The sequence below is a fragment of the Fusarium keratoplasticum genome, chromosome 3, assembly GCF_025433545.1.
Source record: "Fusarium keratoplasticum isolate Fu6.1 chromosome 3, whole genome shotgun sequence".
NCBI classification, from domain to species: Eukaryota; Fungi; Ascomycota; class Sordariomycetes; order Hypocreales; family Nectriaceae; genus Fusarium; species Fusarium keratoplasticum.
In genome coordinates, this window is record NC_070531.1 from 642904 (window position 1) to 666649 (window position 23746).

The 23746-nt window shown below is 50.6% G+C and overlaps 6 protein-coding genes and 2 pseudogenes across 8 annotated transcripts, besides 2 other annotated features; 6 read left to right on the forward strand and 2 right to left on the reverse strand.

Annotated features, from left to right (window-relative positions):
• Window positions 1-3: 3 nt before the first annotated feature.
• Window positions 4-2261, forward strand: NCS57_00358400 (Polynucleotide adenylyltransferase; the record flags this gene model as incomplete). Its single annotated transcript, XM_053053573.1, has 3 exons — window positions 4-1106; window positions 1208-1925; window positions 1974-2261. 3 exons carry the CDS (start codon window positions 4-6, stop codon window positions 2259-2261), a joined length of 2109 nt encoding a protein of 702 aa, XP_052915733.1.
• A 1817-nt stretch (window positions 2262-4078) lies between these two features.
• On the forward strand, window positions 4079-6075 carry NCS57_00358500 (MFS glucose transporter mfs1; the record flags this gene model as incomplete). The annotated part of the gene is made up of 9 exons (XM_053053574.1): window positions 4079-4127; window positions 4211-4536; window positions 4586-4626; window positions 4672-5111; window positions 5160-5279; window positions 5390-5656; window positions 5710-5722; window positions 5774-5802; window positions 5849-6075. 9 exons carry the CDS (start codon window positions 4079-4081, stop codon window positions 6073-6075), a joined length of 1512 nt encoding a protein of 503 aa, XP_052915734.1.
• Window positions 6076-6558: 483 nt separating this feature from the next.
• Window positions 6559-7116, forward strand: NCS57_00358600 (Apple domain-containing protein; the record flags this gene model as incomplete). The annotated part of the gene is made up of 2 exons (XM_053053575.1): window positions 6559-6616; window positions 6671-7116. The coding sequence occupies 2 exons, from the start codon at window positions 6559-6561 to the stop codon at window positions 7114-7116; spliced, it is 504 nt and encodes a 167-aa protein (XP_052915735.1).
• A 1394-nt stretch (window positions 7117-8510) lies between these two features.
• On the forward strand, window positions 8511-10427 carry NCS57_00358700 (annotated as a pseudogene). The gene is made up of 10 exons: window positions 8511-8538; window positions 8594-8653; window positions 8705-8718; window positions 8775-8811; window positions 8865-8890; window positions 8943-9016; window positions 9069-9278; window positions 9329-9670; window positions 9721-10273; window positions 10320-10427.
• Window positions 8511-10427: a sequence feature.
• A 124-nt stretch (window positions 10428-10551) lies between these two features.
• Window positions 10552-13127, reverse strand: NCS57_00358800 (NACHT domain-containing protein; the record flags this gene model as incomplete). Its single annotated transcript, XM_053053576.1, has 3 exons — window positions 10552-11952; window positions 12006-12335; window positions 12387-13127. The coding sequence occupies 3 exons, from the start codon at window positions 13125-13127 to the stop codon at window positions 10552-10554; spliced, it is 2472 nt and encodes an 823-aa protein (XP_052915736.1).
• A 1101-nt stretch (window positions 13128-14228) lies between these two features.
• NCS57_00358900 (uncharacterized protein) lies at window positions 14229-14567 on the reverse strand (the record flags this gene model as incomplete). Its single annotated transcript, XM_053053577.1, has 1 exon — window positions 14229-14567. One exon carries the CDS (start codon window positions 14565-14567, stop codon window positions 14229-14231), a length of 339 nt encoding a protein of 112 aa, XP_052915737.1.
• A 796-nt stretch (window positions 14568-15363) lies between these two features.
• Window positions 15364-15846, forward strand: NCS57_00359000 (annotated as a pseudogene). Its single transcript has 2 exons — window positions 15364-15458; window positions 15507-15846.
• Window positions 15364-15846: a sequence feature.
• Window positions 15847-18045: 2199 nt separating this feature from the next.
• On the forward strand, window positions 18046-23709 carry NCS57_00359100 (uncharacterized protein; the record flags this gene model as incomplete). The annotated part of the gene is made up of 9 exons (XM_053053578.1): window positions 18046-18242; window positions 18314-18538; window positions 18596-18862; window positions 18961-20664; window positions 21554-21888; window positions 21945-22429; window positions 22489-22746; window positions 22800-23518; window positions 23577-23709. The coding sequence occupies 9 exons, from the start codon at window positions 18046-18048 to the stop codon at window positions 23707-23709; spliced, it is 4323 nt and encodes a 1440-aa protein (XP_052915738.1).
• Window positions 23710-23746: the final 37 nt, after the last annotated feature.

Here is a 23746-nt window from a genome sequence, read left to right on the forward strand (position 1 = left end):
ACCATGGTGCGCAACAAACCGAACAAGAAGAAGGGAGGACCTCCAAATAGGAATAACAGGTCCTATCGCCCATCTCCTCCCCCTCCCCCGCATGATCGCGGTCGCATCGAATCTGACACTTGGCGACCCGACCGCAGACACGACCTGCCTCCTCGTCCTCCCCCGCGAGATGATTTCCGGCCTGGCGGAGGTGACTCATACAGACCGCGAATGCCTCAGAGTGACTTCACTTTCCGTGTTGATAAGCCCGCTGGAATCCAGGATTACCCACCCAACAACTATCGCTACGATCGCCCGCGCCGAGATGGCCGAGGTCGTGGACGAGGTGGCCGACGATGGCAGCCACCGCCTCATCCTTCCGAGAGAGCCATCATTTCTGGCGCGACAGCAAACCTTCCTGAGGAGCGCCTAGGAGAAGAGGGTACAGCCAAGTTCCGATCCATCGACGAGCTTTCGGACGATGATGAGCTTGAGATGGACATTTCCGACAGCGAGGAAACAGAAGGTCCTTCCAAGAAGCGCGCCAAAACCGGCGACGACTCTGCATCTGGTGATGCTGCGCCAAAGTGGTCCAATCCCGATCCATACACAGCACTTCCGTGCCCCGACGAGAGCACGCGTAAGAAGAGAGACATGGTGAAGCTGATCCGAAAGGCCCGAGTCGAAGATGAAACCGCTGCCAAACTTGCCGCCTCAACCGAAGCTGAGGACTTTATCTCGTTTGATCTCACTGAAGATGAGGCCAGTGAGGACGAAGTGGTAGAAGTCCCCCCTCCCCCGCGTGAAGCGCCGCCGCCGCCGCCACCGCCTACAAACGCCCCCTCTGGGCCGAAGGCCTCGACTGGACCTCTCAACGCGGTAAAAGAGCCTCTGCCATCTGGACCCAAGCACCAAGCCCTTCCTCCGCGAGACACTGGTGGCCCTCTCGGCTCTCGCAAGCGAACAGCAAACGACGAGATCAAGCCTCCCGACTATGGCCAACTCAAAAAGATCAGCACGAAACCTGCTAAGGGCATGCTACTGTCGAACTGGCAGCCCAAGTCGAGCGAGGATCCCTGCCCTTGGGCGACAGTTGACCATTCTGCTACAACAGACATGGCGTTTCGGTAAGTTTGCACCACCCCAACATATCGCGTGTTGCTTGCCACGATTGGCCCCGGCAACACGTCGACACAGTCACCACTTGAGTCAGGCTGACACATTCTAGGCTACACAAGGAGATCATTGACTTTTACGAATACGTGAGACCCCGCGATTTCGAGCAGCGCATCCGCGACAACCTGGTCGAGAACCTACGAAAGGCGATGCGACGCGATGGTAGAAACTTTGCGAGCGCGACGGTCCATCCCTTTGGATCCTACATGTCCGGCCTATACCTCCCCACTGCAGACATGGACCTGGTTGTCTGCTCAGCAAGTTACATGAGAGGTGGTCCGCCGACTTATCTAGCAGCCAAGAGCTGGCTGTACAAGTTCTCCAAGTTCCTCACCAGTCAACGCGTTGCAGATGCCGATTCAATCGAGGTCATTGCGCATGCCCGTGTTCCCCTGGTTAAGTACGTTGACAAGCAAACTGGCCTGAAAGTGGACATTTCGTTTGAGAACCTGGGCGGTGTTCAGGCCGTCGACACATTCCTGCGGTGGAAGCAGCTCTATCCTGCCATGCCCATTCTCGTGACTGTGATCAAGCATTTCCTTCTCATGCGTGGTCTCAACGAGCCTGTTAATGGAGGCATTGGTGGTTTCTCGGTTATCTGCCTAGTCGTCAGCATGCTGCAACTCAATCCACAGGTCCAAAGCCGCAGTCTCGTCCCCGAGCACAACCTTGGCGAGATGCTCCTCGAGTTCTTGGAACTATACGGCCGTGATTTCCGCTACGAGACCAACGCCATCTCTCTCACCCGGCCGGTTGGGTACATTCGAAAGGTGTGTTTCATTGCATCTATTCCCTCCACTTTGCTGACCAGCTCCCAGAACGACGTGTCGACTTTCAGCTACAAGAACAAGGATCGCCTGTCCATCATCGACCCCAATAACCCTGGCAACGATATTTCGGGCGGATCATCCAACACCCCGGCCATCCTGTCCCGTTTCCATGACGCGTTTAACACGTTGCGTGATAGGATGACGGCTCTTGCCCGGAACCCGAATCGAGGAAACATCCTGGAGGTGATCCTAGAGGGCGATTACTCGTCCTTCCAGATGCAGCGAGACTTTCTCCGACACTGCCACGAACAGTTTATCGGACCTTGTTCTTCTTGATTCACCTTTTGCTGATGCCAACATTTCATTATACCCATCGGTTATACATGCATGATTTTGATGTCGGAGTTGCGGATACGAAAATGGATGTTTAGACGGGAGGCATTGACGACGACCCGGTGGCAGCAAAGACACGGTCTTGCTTTTGCATTGTTTTGATTTCGCAATCTGTAAATTAACGCCGTCATGACCTGGAGGCTGGTTCGAGTTTGGCGCAATTGGCTCGCAGCTTTCTATGCTGTCTCTCCGCATGCATCAGCTTCCCTCGGATGACGGCCTAGTGGCCGACAATGACACAAATTATTCTTGTTTGGGCTACTGACCTTTGCTTGCAGTGACGATAGCCTCGCGAAGCCGATGTGATGGCAGCTCCTGTTGCACAGGTTGCCTTGCTGACAAGTTCCCAGAACCTTTGCTTACCTTGCACGTCTGGCGTTGGCCGCAAGATTCGCATTCAACGCCTGTTTGCCGGCCTGTGGCTGATGAACACCTCGTTGTCTTTGGACGACACCTTTTCTCACTGCTTGCTCTGCTTTACGCAGGGTGGCGGAGAGGGATCCCATCCTGGCGGTGAAGGAAGTGGATGGTGATGGTAACACGCCAGTATCACCAACTCCTTCGAGGAATGCCTAGAACAACCGCTACATGCCGAAGACATGTGTTCACCATCATGTGTAACGAATCGGCGATCAGAATGCGAACCTCAGTCCATTGCTGACAGACAGCGAGCAAGGAAGCGTAACGTTGCACTGTCCCTGTCGGGCATGGATTGTCATGCCGCGTCGGATATCGGGAGAATGGTAAACCGAATGGCCGGGGACATTATTGCCGGGGAAAGGTGGGAAGCACGCAGTTGAAGCAAGCTTGATGCTAAGGTTACTTGATCATCCCTGCCCTGTCCCCTGACAAGCAAACCAGGGCGCGGTTCTTTATTCCTGCAATTGAAGATCTATGCACGACCGGGGTTGAGAATCGGCCCTACTGAACCAGCCACAGGGGAGGCGTCCTGCATCAGGCGAGATTGGTGATGACACGTGAGAGTGAAAGATGCTGTACAAGTGAACTGATTTGAGGCTTGTGACGATCCGGGGATACTCGGACCGTTAACAGTCAACGGTGAAGGATTTCTCGTTTCCCGGCCGGTCCTTTACCCGCCGCAACCTCATGGCAGAGCGGAACTGCCCCTCCCCCCTGAGCCGATATACCTCGGCGAGTGCCGCCCATGATGCAGCAAGGATCGGTATCCTGCTGACGTCGATCTTGCGGGGAAAGGACTTTCAACCGTGGGGTGATGTTGAAAGGGGGGAACTTTGGGTGCCGAATGCCGGACAGGAATATGGCCAAGGATGCTATTCCCATGGCATGGTCCACTCACACATGACAAGAACAATTCTGCCTATTTTCGAGACCCCCCTTGCGTGTTACTCCGTGTGACCTACTACACGAAAGGTTCCAGGCCGTGATTCAATCTGGCGAGAACATGCGCTTCCTCAGAAACATCGCTGCAGTCCCGTGAAACTTGAATATGCTGATCCTGTTACCATACAAGCAGGTAACCAAACCTCCTCCATCCTCAATGCTACACAAAGCCACTGCTGATTCGGCCCGTGTAACGGTTGGTTGGCCTGTCCCCTCTCTCGAGGATCTTCTGACTCAACATACGGTGCATGGCCTGAATACCCATGAACAAACATATGAATGCAGGGCATGTCCCGCTCGTCTTTTAAGCAGCACACAGCGCCCGAAAAAACCATGGGGTCACCACATGCGTCGACTTTGTTGAGTAAATACTCGACCCCTTACGCCACATAAACGCCATGTATCAGGCTTCAAATGTTTACTTCATTTGCGGCTTCGCCGCCATAGGTACGCCACATGAGAAAGCTTCCCTGCAAGGCTTGACTGGGCCTTGAGGCCCCTCTATTGGCAGCTTTTGACTTTTGGGTTAGGCGGCGGACTGTTCGGTTTTGACATTTCGTCCATGTCGGGTGTCCTTGGCACCGAGGCTTATAAGCAGTACTTTGACAACCCCAAGTCGTATCGTCAGGGCGCCATCACGGCTTCCATGCCAGCTGGATCCCTCGTTGGGTCTTTGTTTTCGTCGTTTCTTGCTGATCGGTACTCGAGAAGGGTTGCTCTTCAGATTAGTTGCGTGCTATGGATCATTGGTAGTATTCTGCAGTGCGCTTCGCAGAATATTGGTATGCTGTGTACGGGACGAGTTATTGCTGGATTTTGCGTTGGTATTGCTAGTGCTGTTGTTCCTGTCTATCAGGTTCGTTGGAGGTTTTCTATAATGTTGTTTCAACTACTGACAGGTATAGGCCGAGATCGCCCCTAAGGAAATTCGAGGACGAGTTGTCAGGTATGTAACTCCTTTTTATATACTCAAACTACCCTAACAGTTTAGTCTTCAACAATGGGCCATCACCTGGGGTATCCTCATCCAATACTTCATCCAATACGGCGCCGCAGCCGGCATCGACGGCGGACCCGACGACAAGAACCAGTCAACAGCAGCCTTCCGAATCCCCTGGGGTGTACAGATGATCCCAGCCTGGGTCCTCCTGGTCGGTCTATTCTTCTTCCCGTCCAGTCCCCGATGGCTCGCCTCGCAAGACAAGTGGGAGGAGGCACTCCAGACGCTGGCTAACCTCCACGGAAAAGGCGACAGGACGCATCCGACAGTCCTGGCCCAGTACCGTGAGATTGAGGATTCGCTGCGGTTTGACCGCGAGGAGGCTGCTAATAGCTACAAGAATCTGGTTACGAGGAGGATGCTTAAGCGTGTGATTCTGGGCATGAGTATTCAGGCTTGGAGCCAGCTTTGTGGCATGAACATTATGATGTGTATGTGAGCATGACACACTTCTGAGTTTACTTACTGACAGGGTACAGACTACATCGTTTACATTATGGAGGGCGCTAACATTGCCTCTCCTCTGTTGACGGCGTCCATTCAGTACATCATCAACGTGCTGTTGACCCTGCCCGCCATCTTGTACCTGGACAAGTTCGGTCGTCGCCCGGCTTTGGTCATTGGGTCATTCCTTATGATGGCCTGGCTGTTCATTACAGGCAAGTTGCTCGAGCATTGACGATAAAGACTTCAAAGCTAACAAAAATAGGTGCTCTGCAGCAACACTATGGACAACCCCAGGACGATCCAGATTCGGACGTCAGCTGGGTCGTCAAGGACAACCGCCCAGTTTCTTCAGCTATCGTTGCTTGCTCGTACCTATTTGTTGCTACCTTTGCCACTACTTGGGGTCCCACTTCGTGGACGTACCCTGCTGAGATTTACCCATCTCAGATCCGAGCCAAGGCTGTGTCTATCAGCACGTCGACTAACTGGTTCTGGAACATGGTGCTGGCTTTTGCCGTGCCGCCTCTGCGTAAGTTTATCCTACTTTTCAAGTGCTGAGTGGTATGCTAACAAGTTAAACAGTGTGGAACATCAAGTAAGTCTTGGTAAAAACACTTGGGAATATGTCACTAACTGATCAATCTAGCTACAAGATGTACTACATCTTTGGCACTTGTAGGTATCATAACTCCCCCAAGTGACTCTAGCTAACATTCCACAGTCAACGCCGCAGCCTTTATCCACATGTTCCTCACAGCCCACGAAACAAAGGGCTTCACCCTCGAAGAAATGGACGACGTCTTCGACTCTGGCCACCCAGCCTGGAAGAAGCACAACAAGGTCAGCCGCCTCGAAAATCTCGCCAAGGACATTGAAAAGGGCAAAGTCACTGTCGTGGCCCCTGGAACTGGCGAGGCTGTCGAGGTTGGAAAGGAGGAGAAGATTTGAGCGTTGTTGTTTTTTGAGCAAGCGTAGCGGCGGTTTTGATGAAGCGTTGATGTTGTGATACCTTTACCTTCTTTTGAGGTCGAAAAGTTGTTGAAGATATTTTGCAGACGGGCTTTACTTCTGGTCGCACATATCTCTTTTATGATATCCATTCTTTCATGCGACGATAATAATGAGCTTGACATATCAACTATGACTCTCTGTGTCCATGGGAAGAACTAGAGAAGTGCTCTAACAATACTTACGGCCTAACAATATTCAGATCGCGCCAACACCATCCTCGTATCGCATCTCCAATCTGATAGGGCAGATAATTCAGCTCTCAGGGGTTGTGTTACTAGTTCCAGAACTATTGCTTTTGCTTGTCCGCACTAGGACTAGGTGGCGTCAAAGCTCAGGGGCAATATTGATAAATCCCAACGCGAACCCCGTAATTTTCTGCTCTTTTTCTACTTCTTCATCTCCATTCTCTTGACTCGTTCAATGCCTTCTGCCAAGTCTTTCGCCGTTGCGGCGTTGGCTGCCTCGGGGGTCCACGCAGGTGCGTGTAAGCCAGGTTCAAGTTCAACGGCTCTCGCAGCGACAACTACAACAGAACCCATTTCATCAAGCACTACGGCTGAAATATCGACAACAATCACGGAAGCTCCGACTACCACAACGGCGTCCACGACTGCGACTTCATCATGCACATCGTACACGCTGAAAGACGACACCAGCGGACTCAACTGCGGCATTATGGGTCGTGACGCAAGAGATGGTCTCCCGGATGGCGACTCGACTTCTCTGGAAGACTGTACCAAGAGCTGTATCGAGGATCAGGGATCTGACGAGTCGTGCAAGCTGTTTGAGTACACTCCCGATGAGACGGATGGTGTAGATGTCTGCAAGCGATACGCGGATTATTTCTTTAACACGGACGAGGCGGGTTCTAGTCGGTATTATGAACCCAGCTGCTTCGAGTGTGTGAGGGGAGAATCCAACCCTCGAGGTGGTAGAGGTGGAATCCGAGGAGGAGGACGTCGTCTGCGTCGGAGATAGGGGCTACGGGGATGAGATGACGTTGCATTGAGTTTGGGAGATCTCCTGCGAGGCGGTTTGTGGCTTAAGGTGCCCGAGTTTAGTCTTTGCTGTATGCGCCACCACATGTCATCAAGCGGAGGCGTTCGGCGAGGCATTCTCCGCATTTTCTCCAGTCAACCTCGAAAACAAATGGCCATTTGACATTGTGATACATGTAGCCAGCCGGAAGAAAAGTGTCATTCTCTTGATGTTTCAAATACGGCTTGGGCGCTTCTATCAGAGCAACCAACATGTGCAAACAAATTCCTGGACAGGGGAGCCCAAGGAGAGGAAGAAAGCGGAGAGCTGGCGGCTAATGCACCACTGTAATCACATGGCAAGGAAAAACATGCATTAGTGGTTAAATAAATGTTTGTTTTAACGCTGTCACGCCGAGAAAGTGAGAGTTGCAGTGGATTTAAGGTTAATGTTGACTGCCGTGTGCGCAAATAAGCTCATCCGAGGCACCCTTAGCTCGGCGGGGAAATTGGCTGTGAATGTCGTGAACAGCCTGTCTCGGGCAATATTGTCCATCTCAAGGTTGGCTATCTAGTTCTCCTACCAGCTTAGGCTGACCTCTGAGGTATTGAGTTTGAAAAAAAAATAGCCCACCTCGTATAGCTGATACGAATTTCATCTGCCGGCGGGCCGCCGGCCACACCCGCCTCCTAACCGCCATCAAAATCGTCCTCCCACCAAGACAGAACTTAACCCGCGTGGAGGTGTTCTTCGGGACGTGGAGGTTCAAGACGGCTCACACCCTCCGAATTTTATAACCGACGTGTTTGATTCGAGGCAAATCTCGGCTTAAATTGCCAAGGAGAGGTGATTACGTTCTGGGCGTGGGGGGCACACGCATCACCACCCACTCGATGACAGCTACGTGTTGAAGATCACGGCACGGCTTCATATGTTTCAACCGAATGAGCCTACGAGGAGAGAAAAGTGTCAGCTCAAGATAGCCTGAAGTATAATGTCGTTGTTGGTAGTGTTGGTTTCGGCTGGTATCTCGGGTGTAAGTGCTTGGCGTTATTAGATGTGATTGACGACTTGGAGAGAGGAAACAACTTAATCTTAGACTTGAACATGGAAAAGAACCCCCCACGAAGAGCAAAACTGCAGAAAAACACCAGAAAAACGACCAGGATGATCACGGTTTATATCCTCTCCGTCTTATCTCTCTCAGACGAGTCCCACGTAAAACGGGCGAGATAAACGGGCCGAGAACCTTGATGGACACGTCTATGCTCCCCCCGTCAGCCCACTTGGCAACTATTCACTCTGCCCAATCGAAAATGCGGCATTATTAAACAGGGCTTCAAATTCCGCATAAAACCAAGGTGCACCATCGAGCCAGCTGCAAAAACCATCCAATAGCTGGTGCATATACAAGGGTAAAGAGTAGGTTTCAGCCACTTTATATGCATGTCGTGCACTAACGAGACGTCAACCACAGTGACGGATTTTCTTTGGGGCGATACTAGCAAGGAGGAGAAGAAGCTGATTCGCAAGCTTGGTAGGCACCCTGACGGCTTCAAGTGTTTTGTGCTCATCTAACAGCTTACAGATTTCTTCATCCTCGTAAGACTTAATGCAACCCTGGCCTGGGTGCCCTGCTAAGATGAGCATCCTGACAGACATTTTGCTGCTTCAGCTTCTTCTTTAATCATCTTGGTACGTCATTCCCCTCACTGAAACCCACCAGGGATGAACTAACTGAGATGAAGACAGACAAGCCTTTGCAAATGCATATGTAAGCCTTGCCTCTCACCGTGTCCCTGCTTCTCATACTAATCGTGAAACAGGTGGCCGGACTCAAAGAAGCTCTTGAACTCACTGGAAACCAATACAATGTCCTCCTCTCGATGGCTTCGGCCGGGTAAGTTCCACTCGCCCTGGGCCAGCGAACCCTGGACTAACGCTTCATTCAGGATGCTGGTCGGCCAGATCCCTAGCAGCCTCATCATCCAGAAGATTCGACCCCGGATATGGCTCTCGGCTATGGTAGTCGTATGGGCAGGTCTCACCATGGCCAGCGCCGCCTGCAAGACATACTCTCAACTCTGTGCTGTCCGATTTTTGATGGGTCTCGCAGAGGCAAGCACTTATGCTGGCTCTATCTACATCATGGGCTCCTGGTAGTACGTCTTTTGCCCTACCTGCGTTCAGAGCACCATTGACCTGATAATAGCAAGTCTGACGAGATCGCGAGGCGGACTGCCATGTTCACCGTCGCGGGTCAAGTAGGCAAGATGTTTGCTGGTGCCATGATGGCGGCTATCCACGAATCGATGGAGGGCCACGGCGGACTTCAAGGCTGGCAATGGGTCTTTCTCATAGACGGCATCATCACGGTGCCCACCGCAATCTTTGGCTTCTTCTTTTTCCCCGACCTTCCGGAGATTACCGAGGCACCCTATCTTGATGAGAAGGAACGCCAACTGGCCCTTGATCGGTTGCCGCCCAAGCGTGAGGACGGGCATAACATCCAGGCATGGAGCCTTATCAAGAGAGTCTTGGGACAACCTCTGATGTAAGTCTACAAGATCAAGCTATGGGTTTGTGTGAACCTCAACTTTCTAGCTACATCTGCTGTATCTTCTCGGTGCTTTCGACAGCTATGCAGGCCTATATCGTCCAAGGCCTAATGCTTCTTTACTTGAAGTACCGCAAGGACATTGATGGTTTCAGCCAATCTCAAGTCAACACCTTGCCAATCGCGACGCACGCTATTGGCATCGTGGCGGAGCTCTCTTCTTCATTAGCTATCGATCGCTACAACCAAAGACTTACCATTGGATTCACCCTCTGCGCTGTCCAGATTATCTGCTCGATTGTTCTTCTGGTCCCAAACATGTCCGTACCCGGAAACCTCACTGTCCTCTACCTCTCCTCTACATCGTACGGTATCAACCCTCTGTTATACAGCTGGTCAAGTAACATCGTTGCCCGAACCGCCGATGATGCTGCCCGCAGTGTCATCCTCGCTTCGATGGCCGCTAGTGACGGGCTTTTGTGGACGTTTTGGGGTATAGTCTTGTATCCGGCCGACGACGCTCCCTATTGGCGCAAGGGATACATCGCAATGATATGTATCAGCACAGCTCTTGCAAGCTGGCTCTTTGTTGTTCGCTGGGTATGTGACTTATCTTCCTAGGAGGCAATATACTAATAGCTCGCAGCTCGATGGGTACACAGCAAAGAAGTACTCTGGGGACTGTTCTGATTCCTCAGATCCTGTGGTTATCGAGGTTGACAACTCGACCAAGCAGGAAGATGTGGCGCTGTAGAGGGCACGTTTTAAAGAGATATTATTGCAAATTATTAGCCTCTTGGATGTAAACCTCAGGTATTTAAATTAGCTTTAATAGCTTTTGTTAACAGGCTGCCGCTGGCAACTTCCTTCGTAATCGTCTAAGGCCGACTCTCTTCTTCTGAGTTGTTTGAAAATCTCATATAGTAAACGTTGCTCGAATCCCAGCGCACAGCCAGCGTTGATCCCCGGACATCCTGGTTCTGGTGTACCACACCTGTGCTTACAGGGCGATATCTGGAAGGAAGCCATAGGTGCTTTTCTGAATCTCTGAGAATCCAACTTCCCTCAATCTGGTACTTGTGACGGGTTATCGGCCTAGGTTCCAAGAGACTAGGCAGGTCTTCACATGGCGAATTGTCATTTCCGCTGAAAGGATTGAAGAAAACCGTCCACAGTCGCGAGTCCTCGAAGTACTTGGAGTCCGAGTCTCTGTTCAACGTACGCTCCATGAGAAGTGCTGGTACACTCAGATCGTGAATCTGGAGAGTATTACCCTGGGTGAAATATGCTACATATCTTTCGTTCTTTGATATTAGCACATGCTGGTTGGCTGCTATACTGTCGGGCATCTCCGTCCCCTCGGAAAAGGGGTCAATAACGTTGATCATCTGAGAGTCAGAAATAGCAATGTTATTTGTGCTCTCCAACACGCGCAAAGCCGAACGGAAAGAACCTGTAACGTGAAGCATGGGTGGACATTCGCCGGTATCAACACTGTAAACCCCTAGCGAGCCATGAGATGGCCACCAGCCTATCCAGATCAGCTGGGTAGATGCCCTGTTGAATGCAAGGCTAATTGGTGCCAAATATCTGGGGAAGGAGTTATAAAGCAGGTCAGATTGGCTGAACAGCCCATCTTTTAGTGCCAAAGTGTGAATGCACTCTCCAGTGTCGACGCTCCAGACTCTGATACAGCCAGTCACGCCACTTGCGGACACCAGTTTTCCGTTGGGCGAGAACGCTATGGTATACTCAGAATATTCACCCCTCAAATAGCCGCCAGGATATGTGCCGGCCATGGTGCTGTCGTCCTCGAATACCCGAAGACATTTGCCCGTCTCCAGCTCCCAGACCGCCAAGGGCCCAACCCTTAGGAGAAAGAAACCTGATGAGCGAGGTTGAATGAGAATTCGGCCTTTTCCGCCGCCGCCACATGCAAAATTTGCAAAGGAAAGGGGCCCCAGTGCGACCTTACGCGTGACTTCTGATCCAATGACCATTTTCTTGATAGCTTTGCGCGCCTCCAAATTCCAGACAGTGACGGTCCAGTCGGTAGGTAATGTGACAGACTCGGTTGTAGTACCATTGCAGAAAGAGAGAGCGATGACTGAGACCTGGGATGGGTGTTCCAACACTCCTTCTTGTCCGCCTGTGATGAGATTCCAGATGGAAACTGTCGAGCCCGAGGCTGAGAGAAGTTTGTCGGAACTGCCTTCAGGGAAGGATAAGATGATACTCTCCAGGCTGGGGTTGCTGAAGATGCTAAACGGGAATTTGTGCTCACAGGGAATGGTCAGAGTATGGAAGCACTCTCCCGTAGTTGCATCCAGACCTTTATGGTCCCGTCGGTTGATGCTGAGGCCACAACTATTCCTTTGGGGCTGCTGCTTGAGGACATGGCCACAACATCGGCATTGTGGCCCTCGAAAGCCGAGAATACTGAGCTCCAATACTCTCCAATATGTGGTTTCAGAACAATGTCCCTCGGCTCCTCGTTATGGAATATCTGCTTAATGAGACTTTTGCTGGGGCTGAAGATGAGAGCACCGGAGTAGACCTGAAGCGGGTAGTTCTCAATTCCCACTTGGTGAAATCTCATGAATCGGTGTGCATCATCTACAAGCTTGGATAGAAGAATTGGTTTGGCGACATCTTGTCGTCCCTAGTCATCTTGGTGGATTAATTTCGATACTCGATGAAGCCTAACCCTCACTTCCAATAGTGATGATAATCTTGCAACTGAACGGACACCAGACAGGAAACTCTTCAAAAGAGAAAGAGCTTCGATCCAGTTGAGAAAGCTCTGTCTCAGAAAGAGATCAACAGGGCCTCCGTCGGCGATGAGTTCTGACATGGCTTCACGACCTTCTGAAGCCAATTGAATTAGATGATCGGTCCAAAAGATGCAGCTGTAGCGAACTGAAGCAAGCGGGTCTGGCCGAGGAACGAAAAATTCGTCGATTGAGACACCTGGCCGCTTCAATTTGTAAATGTCGCGTTCTAGTGTCGAGTTCATAGCCTGTAATGACCTCTCGATGATCTCGCGGTGCGTGGGCGCGACCTCGATGGGGGCTGATGAGGAGAGGAGAAAGTCCTTGGCTGACTGATGAACAAAGTAGATAGTTTCATGCTGCAGAGTGAGAAACGCGTAACAAATGCCCACAAGCTGCGCCGTCTCGGTTTTCTCAATGCCAGCCAGACATGAAAACTCTTTCAGCGAGATCGGACGGCTGACAACTGCTGCAAAAACAAGTACTTTTTGACATGGCCTATTGCCAAAGGACTCAAGGATCTGGCGGAATAGGTGAAGATACAAGTTATCCAGGCCTGGAGGGAATAGATGGACTCTGTCGATCGCCTGGCCCCTTCTAGCTCGCTCTAGTGTCCGACATGCGAGCGTCACCCAGTGGAGATTCGCGTTGGCGTTACGTTCCAGATGAAGTTTGACGGCCATATTTGTCTCTTTGTCGTAACACTGGGCCTCTGCCAGTTCATCGACCTTTGAAGCGTCTGCTTCGGATTCCGCCTCACAACTTCAATACGGAACGAGTTACGTTCCGAAGCGAAGGCTCTGATGGAATGCTGGAGGAAGTGGGCGACGCGAGACTCGTTCAAAATCTCGCCGAAAGAAGCGGGACCGTCAGCTTTCAAGGCAAGAAGTCTGCGACACCAGGTACTTCTCTGCAAAGTACCCAATTTCTTCAAGGGTGACTGACCATACTGTTACTTTCAGACACCGTAGTCGATGAAGTCCCAGGTAGGTCATCCGGTCCCGCTGATGCGCTGAACACGAATGAGGTTGAGGAGTTGGAACTTCGAGGCAAAGCAACACTGCACGTTGGAGACAGGTACGCAGGCGATATACCTGCCTGGCTGAAGAAAAAGGGGGTTATGAATAGGATCAAGAAACACGACGCTGCTGATGAAGCAGATGCTCATGTCGGGAACGTCATAAGCATGGACCGTGATTAGGAAAGACTCGATCTTAAACTTTGTACGTGAGAACTAGTAATTCCTTCAGGTAACATCGGTGTCTTATCTACCTATGAACCATATCTGTTTCCAATATGAACTATAGAGGAGCCCTTGGCAAACACGGAATCTGCCTCATTGCGGGTTTATCCTCGATTGCGGCACTCAGAGCAGCAGTTCTCCAATCGTTTCCCAGTCTAACCTCGGCGTCCTCATCGCTACTAATAACTTTCACTGAGTTTCTCACGGTGATGACTTTGACCTTCTCTTTGACCACACCCGCCAGGAGAGGGTCGGCCTTAACCGCAGTCTGATGCAAGACTGCCAGACTCTCCTCATGGGCGATATCCTCAATCTCCAGCTTGACAAGACGACGACGATTAAGCTCTTCAGCAGGGAAGATGCTCTCTAGGTCATCCCCAAAACCCCGATATCTGCTCAATCAACTTCTCAAAGTTCTTTGCATCGTAGAGAGCCCACGAGGCCTTTTTAGCGAAGTTGACTTTTTTCTGACTCGGACGACGAGCAACATTGGTCCATCCAGCGCGGAGGCGACGGAACACGAGTTGTAGGTTCTCCTCGGTCAGACACTGGAAATCTCCCTTGGGGCTTTGATTGTGTAACGCTTGGAGGACTTTTGGATAGTTTGGAAGAGCCGAGCGATCTCTTCCAGGATGGCTTGAACCTCTTCAACCAGTGTATCATCTTCGTCTGCGGCGTTGAATCGAGGATTCTCATTGATGTTGACAGCTTCTCCCCACCGATGTAGTCTCCGTTCGGCGATGTCCAGTTTCAACTGATACCGGTCAAAGTCTTGGGCGAAATGTCGACCCAACTGCACATACTCGAAGCATTCTATGCATTGCCGAAAGAGGCCCGCAAGGCCGATGGCACCGGTCACTATTCCAAAGACCTCTGCCATTTCAAGGGTCTGAAATTAGAACTGTCATGTTTTGCGGCTCTAGTGATGCGAGGATAAAGGATTATGGCTGTTTGTCAGACTGCTCTGATTTTTGGTGGACTTTTTGTCTCATTATATTAGGTCTCTGGAGCTGCCTGCGCCACGAGGCTGTGGCCTTATGCAAGAAGGCAGCTACCCCAGAAATAAGAAATACCTAGAAGCTACAACTGTAGAAACTATAGACCTTTACAAAGAGATGTTGATTGTAAGTGTATGTAGGTAATATAAAGTACTAAAAAGTAAGCTATAAAGAGGAATTGCAACTAGCTTACAGGCGCGTCCTGTTTCTGAACCCTGAGTAACGTGCTTCTTATGGCACCTCGTATTCTGCCGATGCCACTGTAAGCATAGCTTCAAACAAACATCGGTGGTCTAATGCACCATAGTGATGCCCGGACGTCCTGCTGATGTTTTCCATCATCTTTTTGGGACAGATTCCAGAGATCTGGCCTTTTTATCTGATCTTGACCCATCACAAATGAGTCACAAACCACCATGTTTACGGCACATCAAAGTGACCCCTGTTGTCCAGAACGTCCTTGTCCGCATTGGGGGCACCAGAACACACCTCGGTTAAAGGCATGACAAGCCACCAGCGGATTTTATCTCAGAGCTTTTTAGGCACCCGCGTTGCTATACGGGCGCACCCCATGCCTGCTTTTGTTAACGCCACGTAGCGAGCTGTGCACCATGTGACATATATAGTGTGACACCCACTCAAATCTCACCTGTCTGCCTCCTTCACGCATTATCTTGACACCGTCCAAAGCGGAAGCTATCAGGATTCCATCTATTTTTCTGTCTTGTGCATTTACCCTTCTCGCCCAACCATCACGAGATCTTCCAGACTCGGTAAGACCAGCTACTTACGTACTCCGTCGATACAGCTCACCAACACAGCAAAGCTCTCAAGATGAAGGTCCAAAATCTGCTCGTTCCTCTTTTCGCCAGCGCTACGCTGGCAGACCATCATCCAGGCGCCAAAGAAAAGTGCGGCCGGCTTGGTGTTATGGAATGGGACCCCGCTGAGCTCCCCGAGGGTGTCACCCCTGACATGGTCCGCATGTGCGCTGATCACCCCATGGGGATGGGAAACTACTGGGGCTGGGGCGAGTATATGCCCGACTGGGTCCCCGTCAACCCTCTGGTGTACTTGCTTGAATGGTGGTATGGTGACCATGATGGCAACGATGGCAATGATAATGGCGACGTCGAGCTCGACCTCGACTTCGACCTGTAGATTGTGGATGGGAGGGAGTTTGAGGCATTTTAGATGCCTGGCTTTCCGCTGGTGCAACCAAACCTGCCGCGCGATATCTGCTGTATGTCAAATTGCGGAATTATCACGATGCAGTCAGACTAGCTATTGCAATGAGACATCCTGGAAAATCAACCGCGTGGTGTTTTCATTTGAGTTTCCAGAAACTGACTAATAACTAGACTCCTTAGATCAGCAACATATCGAGCTATGTATACGTAACTCTACTTAGAGTGCTTATTTAGAGCTTGGACATAAAATAGCTTATGTGGAGGGACATCTTGTGCGTCCTTTGTTGTGGAATAACCTTCGTCGTGTCGCACTTGTCATAATCTGGTCTCCGGCCCAGTGAACCTGCTAAATACTTTTCACTAAAAGACTTCCCCTAACTGGCCAGTCGTACAGGATCACCTATTGGATCAAAATACAGTCCAGGAGAACAAATATGCGTTGGAGAAACTAACAAGGCGTCGCTGAGAGGTCGAGGGCTAGCTAGAGTATCGTCATGTATGGTAATGCCTGAATCCCTATCCTTATCTTGAGGTTGGCGCCCAATATCTACGAGTCCAACGCCTAACCAAGAGGGTATGAATACAATGGAAAGCGTCGGAAAATGTTCATGAAAAGATGAAAGCTGTGTCAACCTGAGACCGACTTGAACCCGCCGGATCCAAAGTGTGCGCCAACGCCAAACAAGACCTGGTTTTGCATTCTCTTCTTTTCCTCCCCCTTGAAAGAAGGTTCCCCGGGGTCAGAAACACAAACCAATGAAGAATCAGCGTTGTCCTCAGCTGGTGGAGGCCTAGGGGAACCCCTTCGAGCAACAATGCTGCAGGTCTCTGTATCGACGCTGACCAGTGAAGTTAGCCTGATGGTACACAAGAGGGATGGCCACCATGGACAGAAATGGGATCAGTGAACATACAGGTTGGGCATTGTGATGGAGAAGGGTTTAGGTAGTAAGGTAAAGGCTATTTAAAAAGTCGCTTCGAAAATCGGGAAGGCTGTCAAAGGTGTATATAGATCGGCAGCAACAGGTTGGTATCGTCAAGGGAGAAGTATGAGTAGGAGGCTCTTGTGCTTGAGACAGGCTTGATGGTAACAGAAAAGAGACAGGCCATGGCAAGGTGAAAGACGAGATATTTATGGACGGTCGATAGAGTGCATGGATTCCAGAATTGTCAAGTGAAATTAATCCCCTCTGCTTGGGCGTCATTGCCGAGAGTAAGCAGCCAATAACCAAGGCATCTAGAAACAGTCGGCAGCCGCATGGAGGCATTCAAACTAGGTCAAGCTAAGAGTCAAACAGGGGTTGCCATTGTGAAATGAACCGAAAATCGTAGCAGCAGCAAGGCGTCGCGATCCACCCTGCCCTGGTGTTGGTCAGCAAAGCCTATTAATTGGCCAGCGAAGTTTTGTTCGGTGCCCCTGGAGAAGCTAATTGGATTCTGTGTCGGTAATCGGCCATGCAGACAATTATGTCGGTCGGGGCGGTATCTCGTAACCTCATCCGAGAAGAAGACTTATGGTGGCTTCGAGTCCGAGCCTGACTTGAACCTTGATTTGGCTGAAATGAGATTTGCTTTCATGATTGGTTGGTGACGTTTTGTTTAGTATCTCAGGAGGATACCGTTGGTTGTTATGCACCCTGCCATCCAGACACGTTGTGTCGATCCCTGGCCACCGATGCACCTGCGCGGAAGCCTCACCGCGGCTGCGAGTCCAAGTTTAGCTAGTGTCCTGATTCGCCAGTGATGAGATTCTTCTCTCTGACTGGTCCATAACGTTTTGTTCGGGTCCACTGGGGCTTTCTTGGAGGTTGCCATTTGCGTCAGCCACTGTTGTCTCGAATGTCTGTGGGCTGCGAGGAAAGACTGTTGGAGGACTCTGATTGGACTGTGGCGTTTTGTTCACTTAGGCCCATGCATTTCTCTCAGACAGAGGCTCCCAGGTGCCTGGCCGAGGTGGTTCGCCCAGATTTTGAGGGGAAACGAGGCAGCGGGCGTTGCAAACTTGTCTAGAGGGAATTTCACTATAAAGCCTTGTTTCTTTGCAATATTCTGTGACAGTTGACCCCTCATTTTCATCAGTCTTACCCTACAACCTTTATTTGCTCCTTTCAATTACCAACACCATCTTCTTTCTCCATCCCATCACTCTTATCTCTTTACCTACCACGTCATGGACCCCATCTCAGCCGGATTACTTCCGCAATCGGATGAAGACAAGTTCCTTTCCTGTTCTCACGAAGAGCGATGGAACCATCTCAAGCCAGTCATTGTCGAGCTCTACACGGGCAGAGGCGGAGGCAGCGAGCGATCGGCAACTCTGGACCAGGTGGTCGAGTTTATGAGAACCCATTACTCCTTCCATGCGGCGTATGTGTCCCACCATTCTCTTGCCACCCGTTTCTTGCAACTCAACTAATGTTGTTGTATTTCAATTGCAGGTGCTCCGAGTATCCACCGCGATTCCGACTCTGGGGCGTTGGTAAGCGCATGGTGAAGGAGGACAAGGACGCCATCATAGGTGCCCTTGCCAGAAGAAAACGACCTGCAGCGAGCATGTCCGACGCCACTACCCAGCACAATGGTCAAAGTAAGGCGCTTGATCACAAAAAGCTGAAAAGGCATTTGATGAGCATGAAGACCTGTCTCGAACTCACCCCAGGATTGTATGTACTGGACCTGAAAGAGGACGAGTTTGAACCACAACTGACCCATCTTGCTAGACTGTCGTCATGGAACCTCCCTTACGCGGCCCTTGTTGCCTCCCTACCCAAGAACCCGGACGAACCCTCCCCGTTCGGACCTCTTGGCCCAACTCCAGACTACTTGCACATCAAAAGTCCCGAGGAACTCAGTCCCGATCGTGAGACAGCCGGCCCATCACCAAAGATGCAGCTTGTGTTTGAGAAGCACAAAGAGCACTGTACGAGCCTCTTTCTCCAAGGGCACCTCAAGCAGCTCTTGATTGATATGCGCAGAGAAGACCGCAGGTATGTTGACAACATTTTCCATTGCTTGCCCACCTCCTTATTGTGTGTTTCATTTTGGTTCTACCCAACAGATGATACGGTTTGCTGACCAGCTTCAGGACAATGGTCAACTACTTCCATGACTTCTACATGAACGGTTTGATCCTGGCGAAGAATTGGAGTCCGGAATTATTGAACCCAATTCCAACACGAGCATTCTCCCTCAAACCCCGAATATCGAATACAGCTAGTCCATGGACGCCGTCTGCATTTCTGAATCTCTCTTCCGGGCCCTCATCTCCCGAAGTCTCGAATATTTCCTGCCCCCCGACACAACTGTGTAAATGGTCGATCCATGTAAAGTCCACCTATCATGTCTCATACGGCAACGTGAGGCGAATCTCATTTATCGAATCTCTGCACCGATCCATGGACTCGAATGACTTTACTACCACACCGAAAGCAGACCTCCCTCTCGCCCAGGACATGATTGCGAAGTCTTTGGAAGGGAGCCCAAGCCCTCTTCGAATGGATGCCTGGAAGCTGGCGATAATGGCAGGAAATGTGGACCTTTTGTTCCAGCTTTATCGGAACAACTATGATCAGTCGCCTCAAGGAATTGAGGCTATTTATCCTTTCCACCTTGCCGCTGCATTCCTGGATGGCGGCAACGAATGCTGCGGGATGTTTGCTGCCTTATCCAGGATCCTTCCCCCGCCTTTTACTTTTTCCCACAACATTGATGATCTTGGCCATACAATTCTGGATGCTCTGGTAGTGTCTATACTTCGCTCCCACACTAGTGTTCACCCGGACGATGTCAGCTACGGATTTCACTCACCCAACCGATTTCCTGGGGAGGAAAAAGACATCTGCGGTAGATGGGATGCAAGTAGTTCGAATGTCCGCGAGCTCTTCAAACAAGGATATGCTCGGATCCCTGCCAAATGGAAACATCCCTTCTGCCACACAGCTGTGCAAGCCATTTGTCACAGCATAATTGCCATCTTTGCATCACCGGCCTCCCCAAACATCAACACGCAGAGCGGCCTCTTTGTGCGTCGTTGTACAACATGTGGTCTGGAGCTCAAACTCGGGCCACTTCATACTCTCGTCGTTACAGCCTTTTACCTGGCGCAGTCGGGGATGCCAGAGGAGACATTGTTTGGAGCACTTGCGGTAATGGTGTGCCTTATTACCCTCGGCGCAGATGTTTCCGCCAAGGCGAATGTTTCTGTTGCCGAGATTTTGAAGTTTCCAGATAATGGGCAATGTCGTCACACGACCTTGTCTCCGCTTGAGCTCATGCAGGCTGTTCCGGGAGATGTCGTTGAAGTTTGGAGCGAAAAGTGCCGGACTGGCTGGAGTTGTCTCATTCAAGTTTTGGCCCTTGCTGTAGCGGAAAAACGTCAAAATCCAAGCAGCCCTCAACAAAGAAGCTCCATGAGTCCACCGATGAACGGGTCCCTAGGGACACCAGTTTCAGTCTTTGGCAAGTCCTCGGATGTTGACTCGTGCGACATAGAATTCGAACGAAGAATTCACAAGTACTGGCTTAAGCTCCCATGTACCGGTCCACGAATCGGCCTCCTCTGGGCCTCGATTCAGACTGAGCTTCTTACCTACCGTAGGTTGAGCGAGGGAGAGGGTTGGGTGTCTGAGAATTTTTCTATGGACGCACTCAAGGCGTGGCTAGAAGGACACTCCTCAGAGTTTTCAACGCCTCTAGTCCAAAACCAGATGTTCAAAGCGCATACCTGCTGCGGATGGTTCAATCATGCTCCTGACTTCCTCTTCCCAAATGCTGAGGAAGTCTGTGCAGAGTACTTTATGAACATGGATGTCTATGGCAGGGCATCATACATTCGGCAGCCTGACCTACTTCGATCTTTCAGGATCTTAGAATACATGAGAGAAAAAGTAGGCCGAAAATAAGCTGGAATGCATTGGGTGGATTGACCATGGTGAAATAGTTCGATTGTAGGTTGCGTAGACATTTGACTCAGGCTTTCGCGATGGAATGGCTCAACAGTGCTCCCTGAAATCAAGTGGTTCGCTTCTTCTTGAACCGATAGCAACTCTTGATGACTAAGATGCCTTGTTGAAATATATATGGGCAGGGCAGCCAGTACAAAACAGCAATCCCGGATGGTGCTCCATACACGGTTTGGCTAGCACCCTGGAAGTTAGCGAGGTGGTTGGTCTCGGCAACATTAGCCGACTGACTGCCTGCTTGACGGAAAAGTCGAGCGGGGATCTATTCATAAATAAAGTCGACAAGTCAAGCGGGGAAACAGATTTACAGGCCTTTAAATGCTGCGGGGATTCACCATTCACCACTCTCCATGAAACTTGCGACTGAGGGCGTGAATCCGATCGCTCATTTACGACAGCGTATGTGTTATAACATGAGCAACCACGCGCCAGTCGTATCACCTGCCAACAGCCAAGTGGCAGCAAATATGTCTCGAGTCGGAAAACGAACTGCCCCTAACCGGATTACGATGAGCTGTGATCGCTGCCGGAGCCGGAAGACAAAGGTATGTTGGCATTATAGAGTCGTCTTTCCAACCTTGTTGATTTCTAAAATCATCAGTGCCGTAAATCAGGTATGGACATCTGCGTTTACTGTTGATGTCTCCCAAATACCACATCGTGGAGCTGACTTGATGTCCGTCCCAAAGCCGGTTTACCCTGTGACTACTGTCGCAGTATCAACGAGGAATGTTCATTTGAAGCCGGGAAACAACGCAAGAAGCCATTCTATTTCGTCTCAGAAGAAGAGTATCGCCTGCTCTACCAGCTGTGTCAGCAAACCTTTCCCAACCAGCCCTTGTCCATTTCCAACCTACGAGAATTGATCTCTCAATCCGTCAATGTGGACCCCCAAGGCGCGTATTCGCCTCGTCTCATCAAGGATATGCCATCGTGCAGTTCTGAAGCCCCCACGGCGGCCTCGCCTCAAGGACCAGACGTCCCACTACCCGAGATTATCAACCTTCATAATGACCTCGGCTGTCTGATGGTTGACGCACAGGGAAGTTACCGTGCGTCTTATTCCCTCTTTCTCCTTCATCAGTACTCTGACTTCATCTCTGGATAGGCTATATGGGTGCAGAGTCTGGCGTGGGCTTCAACACGGCCGTGAGGTCTTGGGTTTTCAATGCTGTCCACGACAAAAACAAAGACAGGATACCGTCCATGATCAAAGTGGTCATGCCCAAGGCAACTTCCCGGCTTCAACTTGGCCACCAGGCGTGGGAACCGGCCAAATTGCCATCAAAGGACGTTATTCTGGCATGTTCAAGTCTGTACTTTGAGGAGGTGCACTCTATGTACTGGCTTTTCTCCTCGGAGGATTTTTACCTGCGTCTCGAGAACACGTACTCAGACCCCGAAAGCCTACACTCTAACTCTTGGCTTTGTTCACTCCACAGCCTGGTGGCACTTTGCATCTCAGGGATGCCGGCATCCGATGAGTTATCCCACGTACAGCTGGCCCATGTCTCATTAGAGTCGGCAAAGCTGTATGCATCCAGAGTTACCGACGAAGCAGATCTTGATAGTATCAGAGCTCTAGTTCTGTTGGTATGTATCTGGATGTATGGAAGCATATTCATATTAGAACCTTTTTAACAACAGTACAGGCGCTGGCGTTGCAGTCCAATGGATACCTCAATTCGGCATACTTGCAAATTGGAACTGCTGCTCGCATCGCCTTCTCACTTGGCCTGCACCTGGACAAGTACTCGTCTTCAGACAGCCTTGTATCGAGGGCATATGCGCGTCGTCTGTGGTGGACCTTGTTTCTCTTTGACCATGACATATCTCTTCAGATGGGGAAGCCATGCATGTCGGGGTCATCGGATGTCTGCCATTGGCGACCTCCCTTGCCTTCTGAACAGGTATATTGGTTACAAAGTGCATGGCAAGTATTGAAGTACTGACATGCTGACAGATTGTTAGCCCCGGGTCTTTTACGCCTCACGATTATCTTGGGTGTTGCGTCAGCCTTGCCCAACTCACAACAGAGATCCGACATAAGCTGTATAATGGACCCATACAGCAAGGTCAGGGTTTGAACCGATGCCACGTCGACGACTCTTTGAAGTCCCTGAACAAATGGCTCCAAGATCTACCACCACATCTTGACCGGGCACCGCCAGTGTCACCTCGGTATCGGCGATGCGTCGCGCTGCTGCATCTTCGATACTGGAGCACAGTGATGCTTGTCACCAGACCCTTTTTACTCTGTCGCCTTTTGCGCGGTAATGAATTGGTTGACACCGACAAGCGGGAGTATTTTGACGACCTGGCGAAAACTTGCGTGTCTGGTGCTACAACTTCCATTTACATCCTGAACGAAATGGTCAACCAGGCATCCATTTCTAGTTTGGTACTATTTGACTTCTTCCTTGCCTTGGCCCTGCTTCAAGTCATTCTCGTTGCGTTAACTCTATTCCCTGCTGAAGATCACCAGCATGATGTGAGACGATGCATCTCTATTCTGAAAGCTATCGGCGCCCATGGCTGCCCAAAGCATCTCCTTCCGGAGACCCTTTTTGAGCTTGAAAGGCTAGGACTTTATAGCGACAACGATGGCCAAAGCCATGATTCTTGCACCGAGCCACTACAGAACCTCGACGACCTTCCTGAGCCGACCAACGACGACTTCAGGTATGTAAACATGAAGACGTAAAGCCTGTCTTGCGAAAAGCTTCTTATTCGTATACAGGACATCGGCACAGCAACATTTCACCGAAGATTGGAATCTGCTTACCAACTTTGACTTTTTCGACGTCACGACGGACAAAGATTTCATGGATCAACTGATGGAAATCTCAGGCTCGTTCTCCCACGAAGTATGATTATCATGTCGAGGATGAGCTGGAACATAGGAGATGG